General features: G+C 41.3%; 2 protein-coding genes across 2 annotated transcripts; both read right to left on the reverse strand.

Annotated features, from left to right (window-relative positions):
* Window positions 1-803: 803 nt before the first annotated feature.
* Window positions 804-2480, reverse strand: LOC306826285 (tripartite motif-containing protein 16-like; the record flags this gene model as incomplete). Its single annotated transcript, XM_079347485.1, has 1 exon — window positions 804-2480. One exon carries the CDS (start codon window positions 2478-2480, stop codon window positions 804-806), a length of 1677 nt encoding a protein of 558 aa, XP_079203611.1.
* A 4448-nt stretch (window positions 2481-6928) lies between these two features.
* Window positions 6929-18166, reverse strand: LOC306826286 (uncharacterized protein; the record flags this gene model as incomplete). Its single annotated transcript, XM_079347486.1, has 4 exons — window positions 6929-8080; window positions 11552-12031; window positions 13623-13638; window positions 16485-18166. 4 exons carry the CDS (start codon window positions 18164-18166, stop codon window positions 6929-6931), a joined length of 3330 nt encoding a protein of 1109 aa, XP_079203612.1.
* Between the last annotated feature and the right edge of the window lie 1581 nt (window positions 18167-19747).

Consider the following 19747-nt stretch of genomic DNA (forward strand, 5'->3'; position numbering starts at 1 on the left):
TCACCCCAAACACACAGGTAAAATTAAAGTAAGCCACGCCCACTGCTAATTACTGGAAACTATATCAAACCCATATAAGGAGCAAAATATAACAAATAATCAACAGAGGTAAAAACACAAATTATGGCTCCGACACATCAAATCAGTAAAGTGTGTTCAATGTCTCTCCTTCAATCATTTCATGAACACATTCACTTCATCCACACAATCACTTTGTTTGATCAGAATCTCTGCTCACAGAAAACCAGGATTTATCTCCTTATTGATTTAATCAGGAGGATTACATTTTTAAAACACCTCAGAGGACATTTTTACATCACTTTGAATATGAACAACATTTATTCTGACTAACTCGTTTCTTTAAGTGTGATTTTATAGATTTTCTACAAATGTTCAAAGTGGTGAGAAGAGAAAATCAGCATTAAAGAAAAGTTTGCTGCTCTCTCTCTCTCTCTTCAGACTCTGAATCAGAACAGAAACAACAGCATATAAATGTATGAATACAAATAATCAAACATGGAGAGCAGAGAGAAGTTGATGTTTTCACACAGAGAAATGTCAGTTCAGGTGAACAAAAGTCATGGTGAGCAGTGAAAGAGTCCACGGCTAAACAGACACAGGAAGGAGCGTCACTTAAAGACACTCAAACATTTACAGAACAGACGAGAAGAGGTCAAAGTACCGCCCATAAAGTTTGATTGACAGGTGACGACCATCACATCTCAGCAACGAGCATGAATAAAAATCAAGTTGAAGATTTAAAGCACAGCAAGTTAAACATCTGTATCCTTAATGACTTCTGTCTATTTCAGTTTACACAACTCAGCAGAGTCTCCAACATAATCAAACCCGAGTCCAGCATGTAGAGGCTGAGTGAATGTGGTCTGGACTCTGTGGAGGAGAGTCATGGTTTCAGAGATGTTGTAGAAGGACAGAATACCTGCTCTGTGATCCAGGTACACTCCTACTCTGGAGGACCGAGGACCTGAGACAGGAGTGCTGACATCGTTGTACCAAAAGATATAACTGTTGTTGTCACAATATAACATCCAAGATTTGTCATTACGTCCAAACAAACATTCATGTGACCTCCCTGCTCTGCTGATATTCTTGTATGTGACTGCTACATAAACTCCTCCTCTCCTCTTCACCTCCCAGTAACAACGTCCAGTCAGACTCTCTTTACTCAGGACCTGATACCAAGCAGTGAATCTGTCTGGGTGACTAGAATAAGACTGTTCTTCTCTCATGAATGTTACTTTTCTTTTCCCATAAGATAATAACAGACATGTGTGTGCTGTGTTTGAATCCAGTGTGATGTAACGTGAATATTTTAAGAACTCAGCTCTGGTCTTGGGTTCTGGTTCTGGTTGTGACAGTAAAACATCCACCTCAGTCAGTGTCTGTGAGATGTTTGTCCATTTGTCTGTCAGGACGTCCTGTAGTTTATCTCTGACTTCTGACACAGCTGCTGTCACGTCCTCAAAGTACCTCAGAGGACGGATCTTGATGCTGGATGAGTGTGTAGATTCACTGAGTGCTGACACTGAGGGGTAGTCCTGTAGAAACTGGTTGTGATCTTGTGTGTGTGAGAGCTTCTCCAGTTCAGCGTCTTTCCTCTTCAGCTCAGTGATCTCCTGCTCCAGCTTCTCCTGACGCTCTCTGACTCGACTCACTTCAGTTTGCTGCTGGGATCTGACCTGCTGCTTCACATCAGAGCGTCTTTTCTCCATGAGACGGATCAGCTCAGTGAACATCTTCTGACTGATCCCCACTGTTTTATCAGCAGAGCCATTGATAGCCTTCACCTCCTTTTGGAGCAGCTTCACATCTTTCTCTCCGTCCTGGATTCTCTGCTGGATGTTTTGTTGACTCACCTCAAGCTCTCTCTGCTTCTCGCTCCTTTCTGCTGCAGCTGAGACTGTGTCGTGACCTTTGTGTTCGTCCATTAAACAGAGGAGACAAATAGACTGCTGATCAGTGCGACAAAATATTTTCATTTCCTCATTATGACGAGAGCAGACGTTCTCCTGGAGCTTCTTGGACGGCTCCACGAGCTTGTGTTTCTTAAATGAAGGTACTTTAAAATGATGATGGAGGTGATCTTCACAGTAAGAGGCCAGACACTGCAGACAGGACTTACAGGCTTTCAGTTTCCTCCCAGTGCAGACATCACAGGCCACATCTTCAGGTCCAGCATAACAGTGATCAGCAGGAGCAGCTTGGTGTCCAGTCTTCTTTAGCTCCTCCACTAAATCTGCAAACATGGTGTTTTTCCTCAGGACAGGCCTCGGTATGAAGTCCTGTCTGCACTGAGGGCAGCTGTAGACTCTCTTCTCATCCTGTGTATCCCAGTGGTTTTTAATACACTTCATGCAGTAGCTGTGTCCACAGGAAGTAGTCACAGGATCCTTCAGTAGTTCCAGACAGATGGGACAGCAGAATTTCTCTCGGCCCAGTTGATTTCCTCTCTGAGCCATTTCTCCTCACAGTGATGGTCAATCAGTTCCACTTTCTCTGGATAGAAACACAGTCAGAGCTCTGATGGACAACAAACGTCTGCTCTTGTTGACTTGCTGCACTGAAGGAGCTTTTTCAGCTCCAGTAATTCACATTATTCTGTTCTTTATGAAGGGGAGGGAGCAGAGTGTTGTCTGGATGGATCAGAGTTCACTGCGGTATCAGTCCTTTAGAGAGGTAATATACAGGGTGTGTTACCTGAGACCTACAGTATGCAGTAAAAGTATTTGCACTCAGAGAGAGGACATTATACTCTCAACAGTTACATATTAAATAGTATTCATACTTTCATATAAAGAAGATAAATAAGTTCGTGCTTCCTTTTTTGAAATCCATTGTTAAGTTTTGTAATCTTTTTTCTTGTCTACAGATCTTCGAGGCCTTTTGAAGAACTTTGTTATTGTTTAATCTTTGACCTTTGTTCAGTCTATGAAAGTACGGTGTCATTAAAGTATACAGCTTTAAGTATCATAAAACCACATTTCTCCACTGATATGAATAATAATAAAGCCGTCATACGAGATTATATCCCTTTATTCAGATAAATCATTCACCACTCATCTCCCTAATGTGGACCATGAATGTTCCCGGATCTCAAAGTTCACGTCTCAGGGAGAGGAGACAGCATTCAGCTCTGTGCTCATCCATTAGTTTTTGACTTGTTTCTAACTCTTCTCTTTCTGATTCTCTTCTTCACTCTTCATTAGATGTTTCCGTCTTATTAGTAGGGCTGGGTTGAACAGTCCCTGAAGTTCATGTTCTGCTGTTGTAATAGGTCGGTTTGTCTGTAGTTATGACCATTAGGTTAGGCGTCATATTCATGTGTTTACAGGCAGCATCATGATTTGCTTCCTTTTGAATCAGAACACACCAGCACTGAGCTTCTTACACAGACATACCTCTGACTCATGAGATCATTACAATGCTGGACTGTTACTTAGCTGACAGCTTACCTGCTTAAGAAGACAAACATTTGTTTCAGTGACTCTTCAAGAAATTACTTTAACTCTGAGATCAACTCCAAGTCTGACATTTTGTTTAAGTTGAATTGGGGCCACTTTTATAATAAGTAAAGATTGGAGTACATTGAGCCGTGGAGGTGCAATAGGAGCAGAGTGATTGGTTGGACAGGGTTTTAATTCCTGACGTTTCTCCACTCCACCTGTGAGGGCTTCTTCTTAGAATGACCATCAGGAAATGTTGCTAATCTCACACAAATCTTCAATTTTTGGCCTTTAATCCTAAAACACCCATAGGACCCCCTCAAGCTGGTCAGACCTTGGTGTTTGTGATGAAGTGTATTACACTTGCGACACAGTTTGATATGAACAATTATGTGATCTGTAACTGTCCTGCTAAAATGTGAACTTCTGGTCAAGCAATTCGTGTTGTTATGGAAGAGCGTGGTTTAACATCAAAGAGAATGTAGTGGTTTATTAGGGGTCATTACTTTGGAATATGAAAGTTAAAAATGTGGTATTGAGTAAAACAGATGATGATCCTGAGGATACACAGGAGGACATAAAGAAGTCACCCCAACAGTGAATTGTAACCTTCGAGGTCATATGTTTAGAGGAAACACAAGGAGGGCAGGATGTAGGCGAAGATGCTGACCTGAATGCCGTTAGTTGATCTACGCCCAAATAAGGACGTAAATGTTCTGATGTTGCTTTGACCAATGCTGTATAAATACCAGTCTCTTTCTGTGTTCGAGAGGGATCACCATTGGAATTGTGACTCTCCCAGGTACCATGGCTAACCTGGATTGATACTTTTCTTGTCTTTGTAAATAAATTTCTTATTATACAAGCAAGTCAGTGACAGCGGATTTTTCTTCATCAACTGCACATCATCATCATGAAAGATGGAGTAACTACAGTGACATGATTAGTCGGTCATTTGGCAGCCAAGACCGTCTCCTTTCTTATCAGCCACAGCCAGCAAGGCCTCCTTTTGGTGGCAGTAAGCAACGTGAAGCGAGGGCCCGTCCTCTGAAGCCTACTAGAGTCAATGTAACATTATACAATAATTTCATCAGTATAAAAATGAAAGGCAGCATTTGAGACGGTCTGACCTAAATCATTCACATAAATAGTAAAATTTTTTTTAAAACTTTAGAAAATACTTGAGTCAGCTGCGTTCAATAAAGGGAGGACAACAGCAGATTTCCATATCCTTTTAAATTCCTTTCGCCTGGTTCACACGGCAGGATAATAACGCCAATTTTGGCCCCGATTCTCTCCTTCCGATAATCTTATGGGCACCCGATCATCATAAGATAATCTTATAAAATCATCCTGCCGTGTGTGGTGTGTTGATGTTGCCGTGTGGCCGCACACCACACACTGTACGACCAAAACTGTAAAACCTCCGATTATTTATCGCCATGTGTGTGCTCTCTAAAGTTTGGGAAATCGGCCGACAATTTTAAAATCCTGCCGTGTGAACCAGCCTTAAGAGAGCTTTGTAAAGTTCAAAGATATGCAAGAGGTTTCTGCTACAACATTAGCCGTCAGATTCAGGACAGAAGGATCAAACAAGTCTGGTCCTGAAGGTGTTTCTGGGATCTAGCTCTTTTAAAGTCTTATGAACATGAGGTGACGATAAAGTACTGAACTTATATGAAATACTTTAACCTCATTTTAATAAGTCACAACAACAACTGGCTCGTTCTTCAACAAATACAGACCCGATCAGATCGTATCCAGGAGAGTAAAACAGTCTCTGTTTAAAACAAAAATACTGAACAGGAAGTGATTTTACTTTGTGTATTACCTGTAGTCTCTACAAGGTGCTGGAGTTCCTACCCAACCGTTAATACAAATGAGCGTCCGTCCTGGTGTCCACGAGATGTGAGTCAATGTCTTTTTTATTTTAAATCAAAAGTATAATATTTGTTTTGATGTGATGAGGTGTGAGCTCATGTCGGGAAATATCTCATCCAGGGAGAGCTTGTAATGAATGCAGATGAGTGTTTGGACTTCATTTCCCATGATTCATTTAGGCCCACACTGAGGTCAGGTTCAAAAGTGGAGTCGTGTGTTACGTCTCTGGTTAGCAGGATGAAGGCGCCCTCTGGTGGTGAGCTTCAGTAGTTGTTTTTTTTCCTGATGTTGTCAGCTTCAGACAGCATCAGTAAAGAGAGATTTAAATATCACTATACAAAGCACACTGAATCTCAATGCAATGGTTAGTGTCGGTCAATTCAAAAACATGATGACAAATTATTGTCCCCACGAGTGCAAATGTTATTAGTTGTCTGTTTTGCTGCTTATTATTCCTGTTTTATACTCTTTGTATTTGTTTCGATTGTTTTGTTTTATCTTCTAACTGTACTCTCCACATCATTGTAAATGAGGACCTGCCCTCAATGATTCCTGGAGGATAAATAAAGGTAAATGAAATATTGTGCCGGCTTCAGATGAGACAAAGTGTTTTTGTACCTGTGACTCGTTTGTATACAAAATCCAAAAGTCCAGATATGTTTGTAGATTTATTCAACAAAAAAGGGAAAAACAGTATTTCTAAACAAAAGGTCCAAAAGATGAAGATGATTACGATAACAATGACAGTCAACAGAGAAATATTTCAAACTCACTCCCGTCACCCCAAACACACAGGTAAAATTAAAGTAAGCCACGCCCACTGCTAATTACTGGAAACTATATCAAACCCATATAAGGAGCAAAATATAACAAATAATCAACAGAGGTAAAAACACACATTATGGCTCCGACACATCAAATCAGTAAAGTGTGTTCAATGTCTCTCCTTCAATCATTTCATGAACACATTCACTTCATCCACACAATCACTTTGTTTGATCAGAATCTCTGCTCACAGAAAACCAGGATTTATCTGCTTATTGATTTAATCAGGAGGATTACATTTTTAAAACACCTCAGAGGACATTTTTACATCACTTTGAATATGAACAACATTTATTCTGACTAACTCGTTTCTTTAAGTGGGATTTTATAGATTTTCTACAAATGTTCAAAGTGGTGAGAAGAGAAAATCAGCATTAAAGAAAAGTTTGCTGCTCTCTCTCTCTCTCTCTTCAGACTCTGAATCAGAACAGAAACAACAGCATATAAATGTATGAATACAAATAATCAAACATGGAGAGCAGAGAGAAGTTGATGTTTTCACACAGAGAAATGTCAGTTCAGGTGAACAAAAGTCATGGTGAGCAGTGAAAGAGTCCACGGCTAAACAGACACAAGAAGGAGCGTCACTGAAAGACACTCAAACATTTACAGAACAGACGAGAAGAGGTCAAAGTACCGCCCATAAAGTTTGATTGACAGGTGACGACCATCACATCTCAGCAACGAGCAAGAATAAAAATCAAGTTGAAGATTTGAAACACAGCAAGTTAAACATCTGTCTCCTTAATGACTTCTGTCTATTTCAGTTTACACAACTCAGCAGAGTCTCCAATACAAGAAACCCAGAGTCCAGCATGTAGAGGCTGAGTGAATGTGGTCTGGACTCTGTGGAGGAGAGTCATGGTTTCAGAGATGCTGTAGAAGGACAGAATACCTGCTCTGTGATCCAGGTACACTCCTACTCTGGAGGACAGAGAACCTGAGACAGGAGTGCTGACATTGTTGTACGAAAAGTCATACCTGTTGTTGTAATACTCTAACACCCAAGATTTGTCATTGAGTCCAAACCCACATTTAACTGACCTCCCTGCTCTCCTGATATTCTTGTATGTGACTGCTACAGAAACTCCTGTTCCTCTCCACTCCACCTCCCAGTAACAACGTCCAGTCAGACTCTCTTTACTCAGGACCTGCCAATAATCAATGAATCTGTCTGGGTGTCTGGAAAAAGACTGATTTTTACTCATTAATGTTGCTTTTCTGTTCCCATCAGATAATAACAGCTGTGTGTGTGCTGTGTTTGGATCCAGTGTGATGTCACATGAATATTTTAAGAACTCAGCTCTGGTCATGTACTCTTGACCTGACAGTAAAACATCCACTTCAGTCAGTGTCTGTGAGATGTTTGTCCATTTGTCTGTCAGGACGTCCTGTAGTTTATCTCTGACTTCTGACACAGCTGCTGTCACGTCCTCAAAGTACCTCAGAGGACGGATCTTGATGCTGGATGAGTGTGTAGATTCACTGAGTGCTGACAGTGTGGGGTAGTCCTGTAGAAACTGGTTGTGAACTTGTGTGTGTGAGAGCTTCTCCAGTTCAGCGTCTTTCCTCTTCAGCTCAGTGATCTCCTGCTCCAGCTTCTCCTGATGCTCTCTGACTCGACTCACTTCAGTTTGCTGCTGGGATCTGACCTGCTGCTTCACATCAAAGCGTCTATTCTTCATGAGACGGATCAGCTCAGTGAACATCTTCTCACTGTTCCCCACTGTTTTATCAGCAGAGCCATTGATAGCCTCCACCTCATGTTGGAGCAGCTTCACATTTTTCTCTCCGACCTGGATTCTTTGCTGGATGTTTTGTCGACTCACCTCGAGCTCTCTCTGCTTCTCGCTCCTTTCTGCTGCAGCTGAGACTGTGTCGTGACCTTTGTGTTCGTCCATTAAACAGAGGAGACAAATAGACCTCTGATCAGTACGACAAAATACCTTCATTTCCTCATCATGACGAGAGCAGACGTTCTCCTTGTGTCCAGTCTTCTTCAGCTCCTCCACTAAATCTGCTAACATGGTGTTTTTCCTCAGGACAGGCCTCGGTATGAAGTCCTGTCTGCACTGAGGGCAGCTGTATACTCTCCTCTCATCCTGTGTATCCCAGTGGTTTTTAATACACTTCATGCAGTAGCTGTGTCCACAGGAAGTAGTCACTGGATCCTTCAGTAGATCCAGACAGATGGGACAGCAGAATTTCTCTCGGTCCAGTTGGTTTCCTCTCTGAGCCATTTCTCCTCTCAGTGATGGTGACGGTCCAACAGTTCCACTTTCTCTGGATAGAAACACAGTCAGAGCTCTGATGGACAACAATCGTCTGCTCTTGTCGACTTGCTGCACTGAATGAAGTTTTTCAGCTCCAGTAATTCACATTATTCTGTTCTTTATGAAGGGGAGGGAGCAGAGTGTTGTCTGGATGGATCAGAGTTCACTGCGGTATCAGTCCTTTAGAGAGGTACTATACAGGGTGTGTTACCTGAGACCTACAGTATGCAGAAAAAGTATTTGGACTTAAATAGATGACACTTTACTCTCAACAGTTACACAATAAATATTATTTCTACTGTCATATAAATACGATAAATAAGTTTGTGCTTCCTGTTTTGAAATCCATTGTTCAGTGGTGTAATCTTTTTTCTTGTCTACAGATCTTCGAGGCCTTTTGAAGAACTTTTGTTATTGTTTAATCTTTGATCTTTGTTCAGTCTATAAAAGTACGGTGTCATTAAAGTACACAGCTTTAAGTATCATAAAACTCCACTGATATGAACAACAATAAAGCCGTCATACGAGATTATATCCCTTTATTCAGATAAATCAGTCACAAATAATCTTCCTAATGTGGACCATGAATGTTCCTGGATCTCAAAGTTCACGTCTCAAGGACACGAGACAGCATTCAGCTCTGTGCTCATCCATTAGTTTTTGACTTGTTTCTAATTCTTCTCTTTCTGATTCTCTTCTTCACTCTTCATTAGATGTTTCCGTCTTATTAGCAGGACTGGGTTGAACAATCTCTGAGGTTCATGTTCTGCAGTTGTAATAGGTGGGGTTGTCTGTAGTTATGACCATTAGGTTAGGCTTCATGTTCATGTGTTTACAGGCAGTATCATGGTTTGCTTCCTTTTGAATCAGAACACACCAGCACTGAGCTTCTTACACAGACATCCCTCTGACTCTTGAGATCATAACAATGCTGGACTGTTACTTAGCTGACAGCTTACCTGCTTAAGAAGACAAACATTTGTTTCAGTGACTCTTTAAGAAATGACTTTAACTCTGAGATCAACTCCAAGTATGACATTTTGTTTAAGTTGAATTGGGGCCACTTTTATAATAAGTAAAGATTGGAGTGCATTGGGCCGTGGAGGTGCAATAGGGGCAGAGTGATGGGTTGGACAGGGTTTTAATTCCTGACGTTTCTGCACTCCACCTGTGAGGGCTTCTTCTTAGAATGACCATCAGGAAATGTTGCTAATCTCACACAAATCTTCAGTTTTTGGCCTTCAATCCTAAAACACCCATAGGACCCCCTCAAGCTGGTCAGAGGTGTTTGTGATGAAGTGTATTATACTTGCGACACAGTTTGATATGAACAATTATGTGATCTGTTACTATCCTGCTAAAATGTGAACTTCTGATAAAGCAATTCGTGTTCTTATGGAAGAGCATGGTTTAACATCAAAGAGAATGTAGTGGTTTATTAGGGGTCAATACTTTGGAATATGAAGGATAAAAATGTGGTATTGAGTAAAACAGATGATGATCCTGAGGATACACAGGAGGACATAAAGAAGTCACCCCAACAGTGAATTGTAACCTTCGAGGTCATATGTTTAGAGGAAACACAAGGAGGGCAGGATGTAGGCGAAGATGCTGACCTGAATGCCATTAGTTGACCTACGCCCAAATAAGGACGTAAATGTTCTGATGTTGCTTAGATAGATAGATAGATAGATAGATAGATAGATAGATAGATAGATAGATAGATAGATAGATAGATAGATAGATAGATAGATAGATAGATAGATAGATAGATAGATAGATAGATAGATAGATAGATAGATAGATAGATAGATAGATAGATAGATAGATAGATAGATAGATAGATACTTTATTGATCCCGAGGGAAATTCAGGCTTTGACCAATGCTGTATAAATACCAGTCTCTTTCTGCGTTCCAGAGGGATCACCATTGGAATTGTGACTCTCCCAGGTACCATGGCTAACCTGGATTGATGCTTTTCTTGTCTTTGTAAATAAATTTCTTATTACACAAGCAAGTCAGTGTCAGCGGATTTTTCTTCATCAACTGCACATCATCATCATGAAAGACGGAGTAACTACAGTGACATGATTAGTCGGTCATTTGGCAACCAAGACCGTCTCCTTTCTTATCAGCCACAGCCAGCCACAGCCAGCCTCCTTTTGGTGGCAGTAAGCGACTTGAAGCGAGGGCCCGTCCTCTGAAGCCTACCAGAGTCAATGTATCATTATACAATAATTTCATCAGTATCAAAATGAAAGGCAGCATTTGAGACAGTCTGACCTAAATCATTCACATAAATAGTAAATAACTTTTTAAAACTTTTAGAAAATACTCGAGTCAGCTGCTTTCAATAAAGGGAGGACAACAGCAGATTTCCATATCCTTTTAAATTCCTTTCGCCTGGTTCACACAGCAGGATATTAACGCCAATTTTGGCCCCGATTCTCCCCTTCCGATAATCTTAAGGACGCCCCGATCATCATAAAATAATCTTATAAGATCATCCTGCCGTGTGTGGTGTGTTGATGTTGTCGTGTGGCCGCACACCACACACTGTACGACCAAAACTGTAAAACCTCCGATTATTTATCGCCATGTGTGTGGTCTCTAAAGTTTGGGAAATTGGCAGACAATTTTAAAATCCTGCCGTGTGAACCAGCCTTAAGAGAGCTTTGTAAAGTTCAAAGATATGCAAGAGGTTCTGCTACAACATTAGGCGTCAGATTCAGGACAGAAGGATCAAACAAGTCTGGTCCTGAAGGTTTTTCTGGGATCTAGCTCTTTTAAGGTCTTATGAACATGAGGTGACGATAAAGTACTGAACTTATATGAAATACTTTAACCTCATTTTAATAAATCACAACAACAACTGGCTCTTTATTCAACAAATACAGACCTGATCAGATCGTATCCAGGAGAGTAAAACAGTCTCTGTTTAAAACAAAACAAAAACACTAAACAGGAAGTGATTTTACTTTGTGTTTTACCTGTAGTCTCTAGTCTGTGTCGTGACCTTTGTGTTGGTCCACAGAGCAGAGATAACAGATAGACTGCTGATCAGTGCGACAGAACATCTTCATCACCTCATCATGACGAGAGCAGACGTTCTCCTGGAGCTTCTTGGACGGCTCCACCAGCTTGTGTTTCTTAAATGAAGGGACTTGAGGGAAGGGACTTGAGGGAAAATGAGGCTGGAGGTGATTCTCACAGTAAAAGGCCAGACACTGCAGACAGGACTTACAGGCTTTCAGTTTCCTCCCGGTGCAGACATCACAGGCCACATCTTCAGGTCCAGCATAGCAGAGATCAGCAGGAGCAGCTTGGAGTCCAGTCTTCTTCAGCTCCTCCACTAAATCTGCTAACATGGTGTTTTTCCTCAGGACAGGCCTCGGTGTGAAGTCCTCTCTGCACTGAGGGCAGCTGTAGATGCTCTTCTCATCCTGTGTATCCCAGTGGTTTTTAATACACGTCATGCAGTAGCTGTGTCCACAGGAAGTAGTCACAGGATCCTTCAGTAGTTCCAGACAGATGGGACAGCAGAATTTCTCTCGGTCCAGTTGGTTTCCCCTCTGAGCCATTTCTCCCTTCAGTGATGATGATGGTCAAACAGTTCCTCGTTCTCTGGATAGAAACACAGTCAGAGCTCTGATGGACAACAACCGTCTACTCTTGTTGACTTGCTGCACTGAATGAAGTTTTTCAGCTCCAGTAATTCACATTATTCTGTTCTTTATGAAGGGGAGGGAGCAGAGTGTTGTCTGGATGGATCATAGTTCACTGCTGTATCAGTCCTTTAGAGAGGTAATATACAGGATGTGTTACCTGAGACTTACAATATGCAGTAAAAGTATTTGGACTCAGAGAGAGAGGACATTATACTCTCAACAGTTACATATTAAATATTATTCATACTTTCATATAAAGAAGATAAATAAGTTTGTGCTTCCTTTTTTGAAATCCATTGTTCAGTTTTGTAATCTTTTTTCTTGTCTACCGATCTTCGAGGCCTTTTGAAGAACTTTGTTATTGTTTAATCTTTGACCGTTGTTCAGTCTATAAAAGTACGGTGTCATTAAAGTACACAGCTTTAAGTATCATAAAACCACATTTCTCCACAGATATGGATAATAATGAATCAGTCATATCAGATTATATCCCTGTATTCAGATAAATCATTCACCAATCATCCACCTAATGTGGACCATGAATGTTCCCGGATCTCAAAGTTCACGTCTCAGGGACACGAGACAGCATTCAGCTCTGTGTTCATCCATTAGTTTTTGACTTGTTTCTAACTCTTCTCTTTCTGATTCTCTTCTTCACTCTTCATTAGATGTTTCCGTCTTATTAGTAGGACTGTGTTCAACAGTCCCTGAGGTTCATGTTCTGCTGTTGTAATGGGTTGGGTTGTCTGTAGTTATGACCGTTAGGTTAGGCGTCACATTCATGTGTTTACAGGCAGTATCATGGTTTGCTTCCTTTTGAATCAGAACACACCAGCACTGAGCTTCTTACACAGACATCCCTCTGACTCTTGAGATCATTACAATGCTGGACTGTTACTTAGCTGACAGCTTACCTGCTTAAGAAGACAAACATTTGTTTCAGTGACTCTTTAAGAAATGACTTTAACTCTGAGATCAACTCCAAGTCTGACATGTTGTTTAAGATGAATTGGGGCCACTTTTATAATAAGTAAACATAGGAATACATTGGGCCGTGGAGGTGCAATAGGGGCAGAGTGCTGGGTTGGACAGGGTTTTAATTCCTGACATTTCTGCACTCCACCTGAGAGGGCTTCTTCTTAGAATGACCATCAGAAAATGTTGCTAATCTCACACAAATCTTCAGTTTTTGGCCTTTAATCCTAAAACACCCATAGGACCCCCTCGAGCTGGTCAGAGGTGTTTGTGATGAAGTGTATTATACTTGCGACACAGTTTGATATGAACAATTATGTGATCTGTTACTGTCCTGCTAAAATGTGAACTTCTGGTAAAGGAATTCGTGTTCTTATGGAAGAGCGTGGTTTAACATCAAAGAGAATGTAGTGGTTTATTAGGGGTCATTACTTTGGAATATGAAGGATAAAAATGTGGTATTGAGTAAAACAGATGATGATCCTGAGGATACACAGGAGGACATAAAGAAGTCACCCCAACAGTGAATTGTAACCTTCGAGGTCATATGTCTAGAGGAGACACAAGGAGGGCAGGATGTAGGCGAAGATGCTGACCTGAATGCCATTAGTTGACCTACGCCCAAATAAGGACGTAAATGTTCTGATGTTGCTTTGACCAATGCTGTATAAATACCAGTCTCTTCCTGTGTTCGAGAGGGATCACCATTGGAATTGTGACTCTCCCAGGTACCATGGCTAACCTGGATTGATACTTTTCTTGTCTTTGTAAATAAATTTCTTATTATACAAGCAAGTCAGTGTCAGCAGATATTTCTTCATCAACTGCACATCATCATCATGAAAGACGGAGTAACTACAGTGACATGATTAGTCGGTCATTTGGCAACCAAGACCGTCTCCTTTCTTATCAGCCACAGCCAGCGAGGCCTCCTGTTGGTGGCAGTAAGCGACTTGAAGCGAGGGCCCGTCCTCTGAAGCCTACCAGAGTCAATGTAACATTATACAATAATTTCATCAGTATAAAAATGAAAGGCAGCATTTGAGACAGTCTGACCTAAATCATTCACATAAATAGTAAATAACTTTTTAAAACTTCTAGAAAATACTCGAGTCAGCTGCTTTCAATAAAGGGAGGACAACAGCAGATTTCCATATCCTTTTAAATTCCTTTCGCCTGGTTCACACAGCAGGATAATAACGCCAATTTTGGCCCCGATTCTCCCCTTCCTATAATCTCATGGGCGCCCCGATCATCATAAGATAATCTTATAAGATCATCCTGCCGTGTGTGGTGTGTTGATGTTGCCGTGTGGCCGCACACCACACACTGTACGACCAAAACTGTAAAACCTCCGATTATTTATCGCCATGTGTGTGCTCTCTAAAGTTTGGGAAATCGGCCGACAATTTAAAAATCCTGCCGTGTGAACCAGCCTTAAGAGAGCTCTGTAAAGTTCAAAGATATGCAAGAGGTTTCTGCTACAACATTAGCCGTCAGATTCAGGACAGGAGGTTCAAACAAGTCTGGTCGTGAAGGTTTTTCTGGGATCTAGCTCTTTTAAAGTCTTATGAACATGAGGTGACTATAAAGTACTGAACTTATATGAAATACTTTAACCTCATTTTAATAAGTCACAACAACAACTGGCTCGTTCTTCAACAAATACAGACCCGATCAGATCGTATCCAGGAGAGTAAAACAATCTCTGTTTAAAACAAATATACTGAACAGGAAGTGATTGTACTTTGTGTTTTACCTGTAGTCTCTACAAGGTGCTGGAGTTCCTACCCAACCGTTAATACAGATGAGCGTCCGTCCATGAGATGTGAGTTAATTTAAATGTCTTTTTTATTTTAAATCAAAAGTATAATATTTGTTTTGATGTGATGAGGTGTGAGCTCATGTCGGGAAACATCTCATCCAGGGAGAGCTTGTAATGAATGCAGATGAGTGTTTGGACTTCATTTCCCATGATTCATTTAGGCACACACTGAGGTCAGGTTCAAAAGTGGAGTCGTGCGTTACGTCCCCGGTTAGCAGGATGAAGGCGCCCTCTGGTGGTGGGCTTCAGTAGTTGTTGTTTCTCCTAATTTGTTGTCAGCTTCAGACAGCATCAGTAAAGAGAGATTTAAATATCACTATACAAAGCACACTGAATCTCAATGCAATGGTTAGTGTAGGTCAATTCAAAAACATGATGACAAATTATTGTCCCCACGAGTGTAAATGTTATTAGTTGTCTGTTTTGCTGCTTATTATTCCTGTTTTATACTCTTTGTATTTATTTCGATTGTTTTGTTTTATCTTCTAACTGTACTCTCCACATCATTGTAAATGAGGACCTGCCCTCAATGATTCCTGGAGAATAAATAAAGGTAAATGAAATATTGTGCCAGCTTCAGATGAGACAAAGTGTTTTTGTACCTGTGACTCGTTTGTATACAAAATCCAAAAGTCCAGATATGTTTGTAGATTTATTCAACAAAAAAGGGAAAAACAGTATTTCTAAACAAAAGGTCCAAAAGATGAAGATGATTACGATAACAATGACAGTCAATAGAAAAAGATTTCAAACTCACTCCCGTCACCCCAAACACACAGGTAAAATTAAAGTAAGCCACGCCCACTGCTAATTACTGGAAACTATATCAAACCCATATAAGGAGCAAAATATAACAAATAATCAACAGAGGTAAAAACACACATTATGGCTCTGACACATCAAATCAGTAAAGTGTGTTCAATGTCTCTCCTTCAATCATTTCATGAACACATTCACTTCATCCACACAATCACTTTGTTTGATCAGAATCTCTGCTCACAGAAAACTAGGATTTATCTCCTTATTGATTTAATCAGGAGGATTACATTTTTAAAACACCTCAGAGGACATTTTTACATCACTTTGAATATGAACAACATTATTCTGACTAACTCGTTTTCTTTAAGTGTGATTTTATAGATTTTCTACAAATGTTCAAAGTGGTGAGAAGAGAAAATCAGCATTAAAGAAAAGTTTGCTGCTCTCTCTCTCTCTCTCTTCAGACTCTGAATCAGAACAGAAAACAACAGCATATAAATGTATGAATACAAATAATCAAACATGGAGAGCAGAGAGAAGTTGATGTTTTCACACAGAGAAATGTCAGTTCAGGTGAACAAAAGTCATGGTGAGCAGTGAAAGAGTCCACGGCTAAACAGACACAGGAAGGAGCGTCACTTAAAGACACTCAAACATTTACAGAACAGACGAGAAGAGGTCAAAGTACCGCCCATAAAGTTTGATTGACAGGTGACGACCATCACATCTCAGCAACGAGCAAGAATAAAAATCAAGTTGAAGATTTGAAACACAGCAAGTTAAACATCTGTCTCCTTAATGACTTCTGTCTACTTCAGTTTACACAATTCAGCAGAGGACTCAACATTATAAAACCCGAGTCCAGCATGTAGAGGCTGAGTGAATGTGGTCTGGACTCTGTGGAGGAGAGTCATGGTTTCAGAGATGCTGTAGAAGGACAGAATACCTGCTCTGTGATCCAGGTACACTCCTACTCTGGAGGACAGAGGACCTGAGAGAGGAGTCCTGACTTTGTTGAACCAAAAGCTGCGACTGTGCCAATCTAACTCCCAAGATTTGTCATTACGTCCAAACAAACATTCATCTGACCTCCCTGCTCTGCTGATATTCTTGTATGAGACTGCTACATAAACTCCTCTTCCTCTCCACTCCACCTCCCAGTAACAACGTCCAGTCAGACTCTCTTTACTCAGGACCTGACACCAATCAGTAAATCTGTCTGGGTGACTAGAATACAACTGATGTTTACTCACTCGTGTTACTTTTCTGTTCTCATCAGATAATAACAGCTGTGTGTTTGCTGTGTTTGGATCCAGTGTGATGTCACATGAATATTTTAAGAACCCAGCTCTGGTCTTGGGCTCTGGTTCTGGTTCTGGTTCTGGTTGTGACAGTAAAACATCCACTTGAGTCAGTGTCTGTGAGATGTTTGTCCATTTGTCTGTCAGGACGTCCTGTAGTTTATCTCTGACTTCTGACACAGCTGCTGTCACGTCCTCAAAGTACCTCAGAGGACGGATCTTGATGCTGGATGAGTGTGTAGATTCACTGAGTGCTGACACTGAGGGGTAGTCCTGTAGAAACTGGTTGTGATCTTGTGTGTGTGAGAGCTTCTCCAGTTCAGCGTCTTTCCTCTTCAGCTCAGTGATCTGCTGCTCCAGCTTCTCCTGACGCTCTCTGACTCGACTCACTTCAGCTTGCTGCTGGGATCTGACCTGCTGCGTCACATCAGAGCGTCTTTTCTCCATGAGACGGATCAGCTCAGTGAACATCTTCTCACTGTTCCCCACTGTTTTATCAGCAGAGCCATTGATAGCCTCCACCTCCTGTTGGAGCAGCTTCGCATCTTTCTCTCCGTCCTGGATTCTCTGCTGGATGTTTTGTCGACTCACCTCGAGCTCTATCTGCTTCTCGCTCCTTTCTGCTGCAGCTGAGACTGTGTCGTGACCTTTGTGTTGGTCCACAGAGCAGAGATAACAGATAGACTGATGATCAGTGCGACAGAACATCTTCATCACCTCATCATGACGAGAGCACACGTTCTCCTGGAGCTTCTTGGAGGGCTCCACCAGCTTGTGTTTCTTAAATGAAGGTGCTTTAAAATGAGGCTGGAGGTGATTCTCACAGTAAGAGGCCAGACACTGCAGACAGGACTTACAGGCTTTCAGTTTCCTCCCAGTGCAGACATCACAGGCCACATCTTCAGGTCCAGCATAGCAGTGATCAGCAGGAGCAGCTTGGAGTCCAGTCTTCTTCAGCTCCTCCACTAAAACTGCTAACATGATGCTTTTCACCAGGACAGGCCTCGGTGTGAAGTCCTGTCTGCACTGAGGGCAGCTGTAGACTCTCTTCTCATCCTGTGTATCCCAGTGGTTTTTAATACACTTCATACAGTAACTGTGTCCACAGGGAATAGTCACCGGATCCTTCAGTAGATCCAGACAGATGGAACAAGAAAGCATTTCCTTTCCCGGCTGAACTCCTTTCTGCGCCATTTCTCCTCTCGGTAACAACGACTGTCTGAGTTTCACTTCCTGAGAAATCAGACTAGTTTCCCCTCTGATCTACACAGCATGTGTTTGTTCAGTGACTGTGCAGCTCTTGCTGGTTACACCCATCCTCAACTTGTAGATATGAAGGGGAGGGAACCAGGAAAAACAGAGTCAGAGCGGAGCTGGCTGTGTCTGAGAGCAGGAAGAAGAGGGAGGGGTTAACAAGCTCTGATTGGTTCCAGGAAGAGGAGCGGTGTGTGTGTGTGTGTGTGTGTGTGTGTGTGTGTGTGTGTGAGAGAGAGAGAGAGAGAGAGAGAGAGAGAGAGAGAGAGAGAGAGAGAGAGAGAGAGAGAGACTTGTTTACAACAGAGAACATTTCTCTTTTAAAAACACTTCTCAGCTCAGATTGTAGAAGATGAACTCTTGTTTGAATCAGAGAGTTTGGAGAAGGTTTTTCTTGTTTCTGAAATCAGCTCTTCTTCAGTCCTTAAAGTTCAGTCTTCTTCAATGAGGATCATTTTAATACAGCCCTGTAATTCTTTTTTGAACAACATTTAGAGTAACAGCACTTCAACAAACTAAACATGTGAGTTCATTTTAACAGCTCTGAATCCCCACAGGACCTGAATGCACCACATGATCAGGCTCTGCAGCTAACTTGTAGACTGTGATGACTGAATGACTCTGTAAAAAAATGACACTTTATTACAAGCTCATTTAGTTTATTGACAATCATCCTGCTTTCAAACTCACATCCTCTTCACAGTATGAAGTTTGAAATTTAAAATAATAACCATCCTTCTTTGTAGGACACATTGGACATGTACCTGTAGGAGCTGGGGATCAAACCCCGACTTTCTTGTTGATAGACGACCAACTCTACCACTAAACCACATTTACCCCCTGTATTCAGTGTTGTTTCTACAGCATATTAGACGCTGCTCTGTTTTCAAAGTGCAATGCCAGCAATGCAGGCCTTATGAAGGGCATGATGTCTGTGTTGCATGCTGGGAAAGTTATTTGTGATGCTCACTGCACAGGCGCCACTTTGCTTCCACCGGTGTTTTCTGAAGGAGCTTGTGATGACGATGAGCACTCTCAATGCAGATTAATGCAATTCTTATTCTTGTCTTCAATTATTCTGCTGATATGTATGAAAAACTGAAGCCTGCTCTCCGCCTTCACGCTCTCTCACACCCAGAGCATGCAGGGCGGGCAGGCAGACAGGCATTCCTCACATACTCATACTGATTTCAATCTTCCCACATACAGCAAAAGCGAGTAGAAACAAGTTGGTGAATCAGCAGGCAGCTGTAACTAATTGACTCTTTGGCGTTTTCTGTGACACCTGAAAGAACTGGTTTAATCCTGCATTCACACCACAGAAGGGAAAAAACTTCCAAACTCCAGAAAACAGACTGTCACAGGAGAATTTAAACAGTTTAATCCTGAGGTTTAATAAAGTCAGTTTAATAAAAGTGTTGATTTGTATTCATAATTAAATAAAGATTATCATGAATGTTTAATTGATAACCACATTTTTACACCATAAAACCCAACATAATTGTTGATTGTATATTAGCT

The sequence above is a fragment of the Symphodus melops genome, assembly GCF_947650265.1.
Source record: "Symphodus melops genome assembly, chromosome: 7".
Lineage (NCBI taxonomy): Eukaryota > Metazoa > Chordata > Actinopteri > Labriformes > Labridae > Symphodus > Symphodus melops.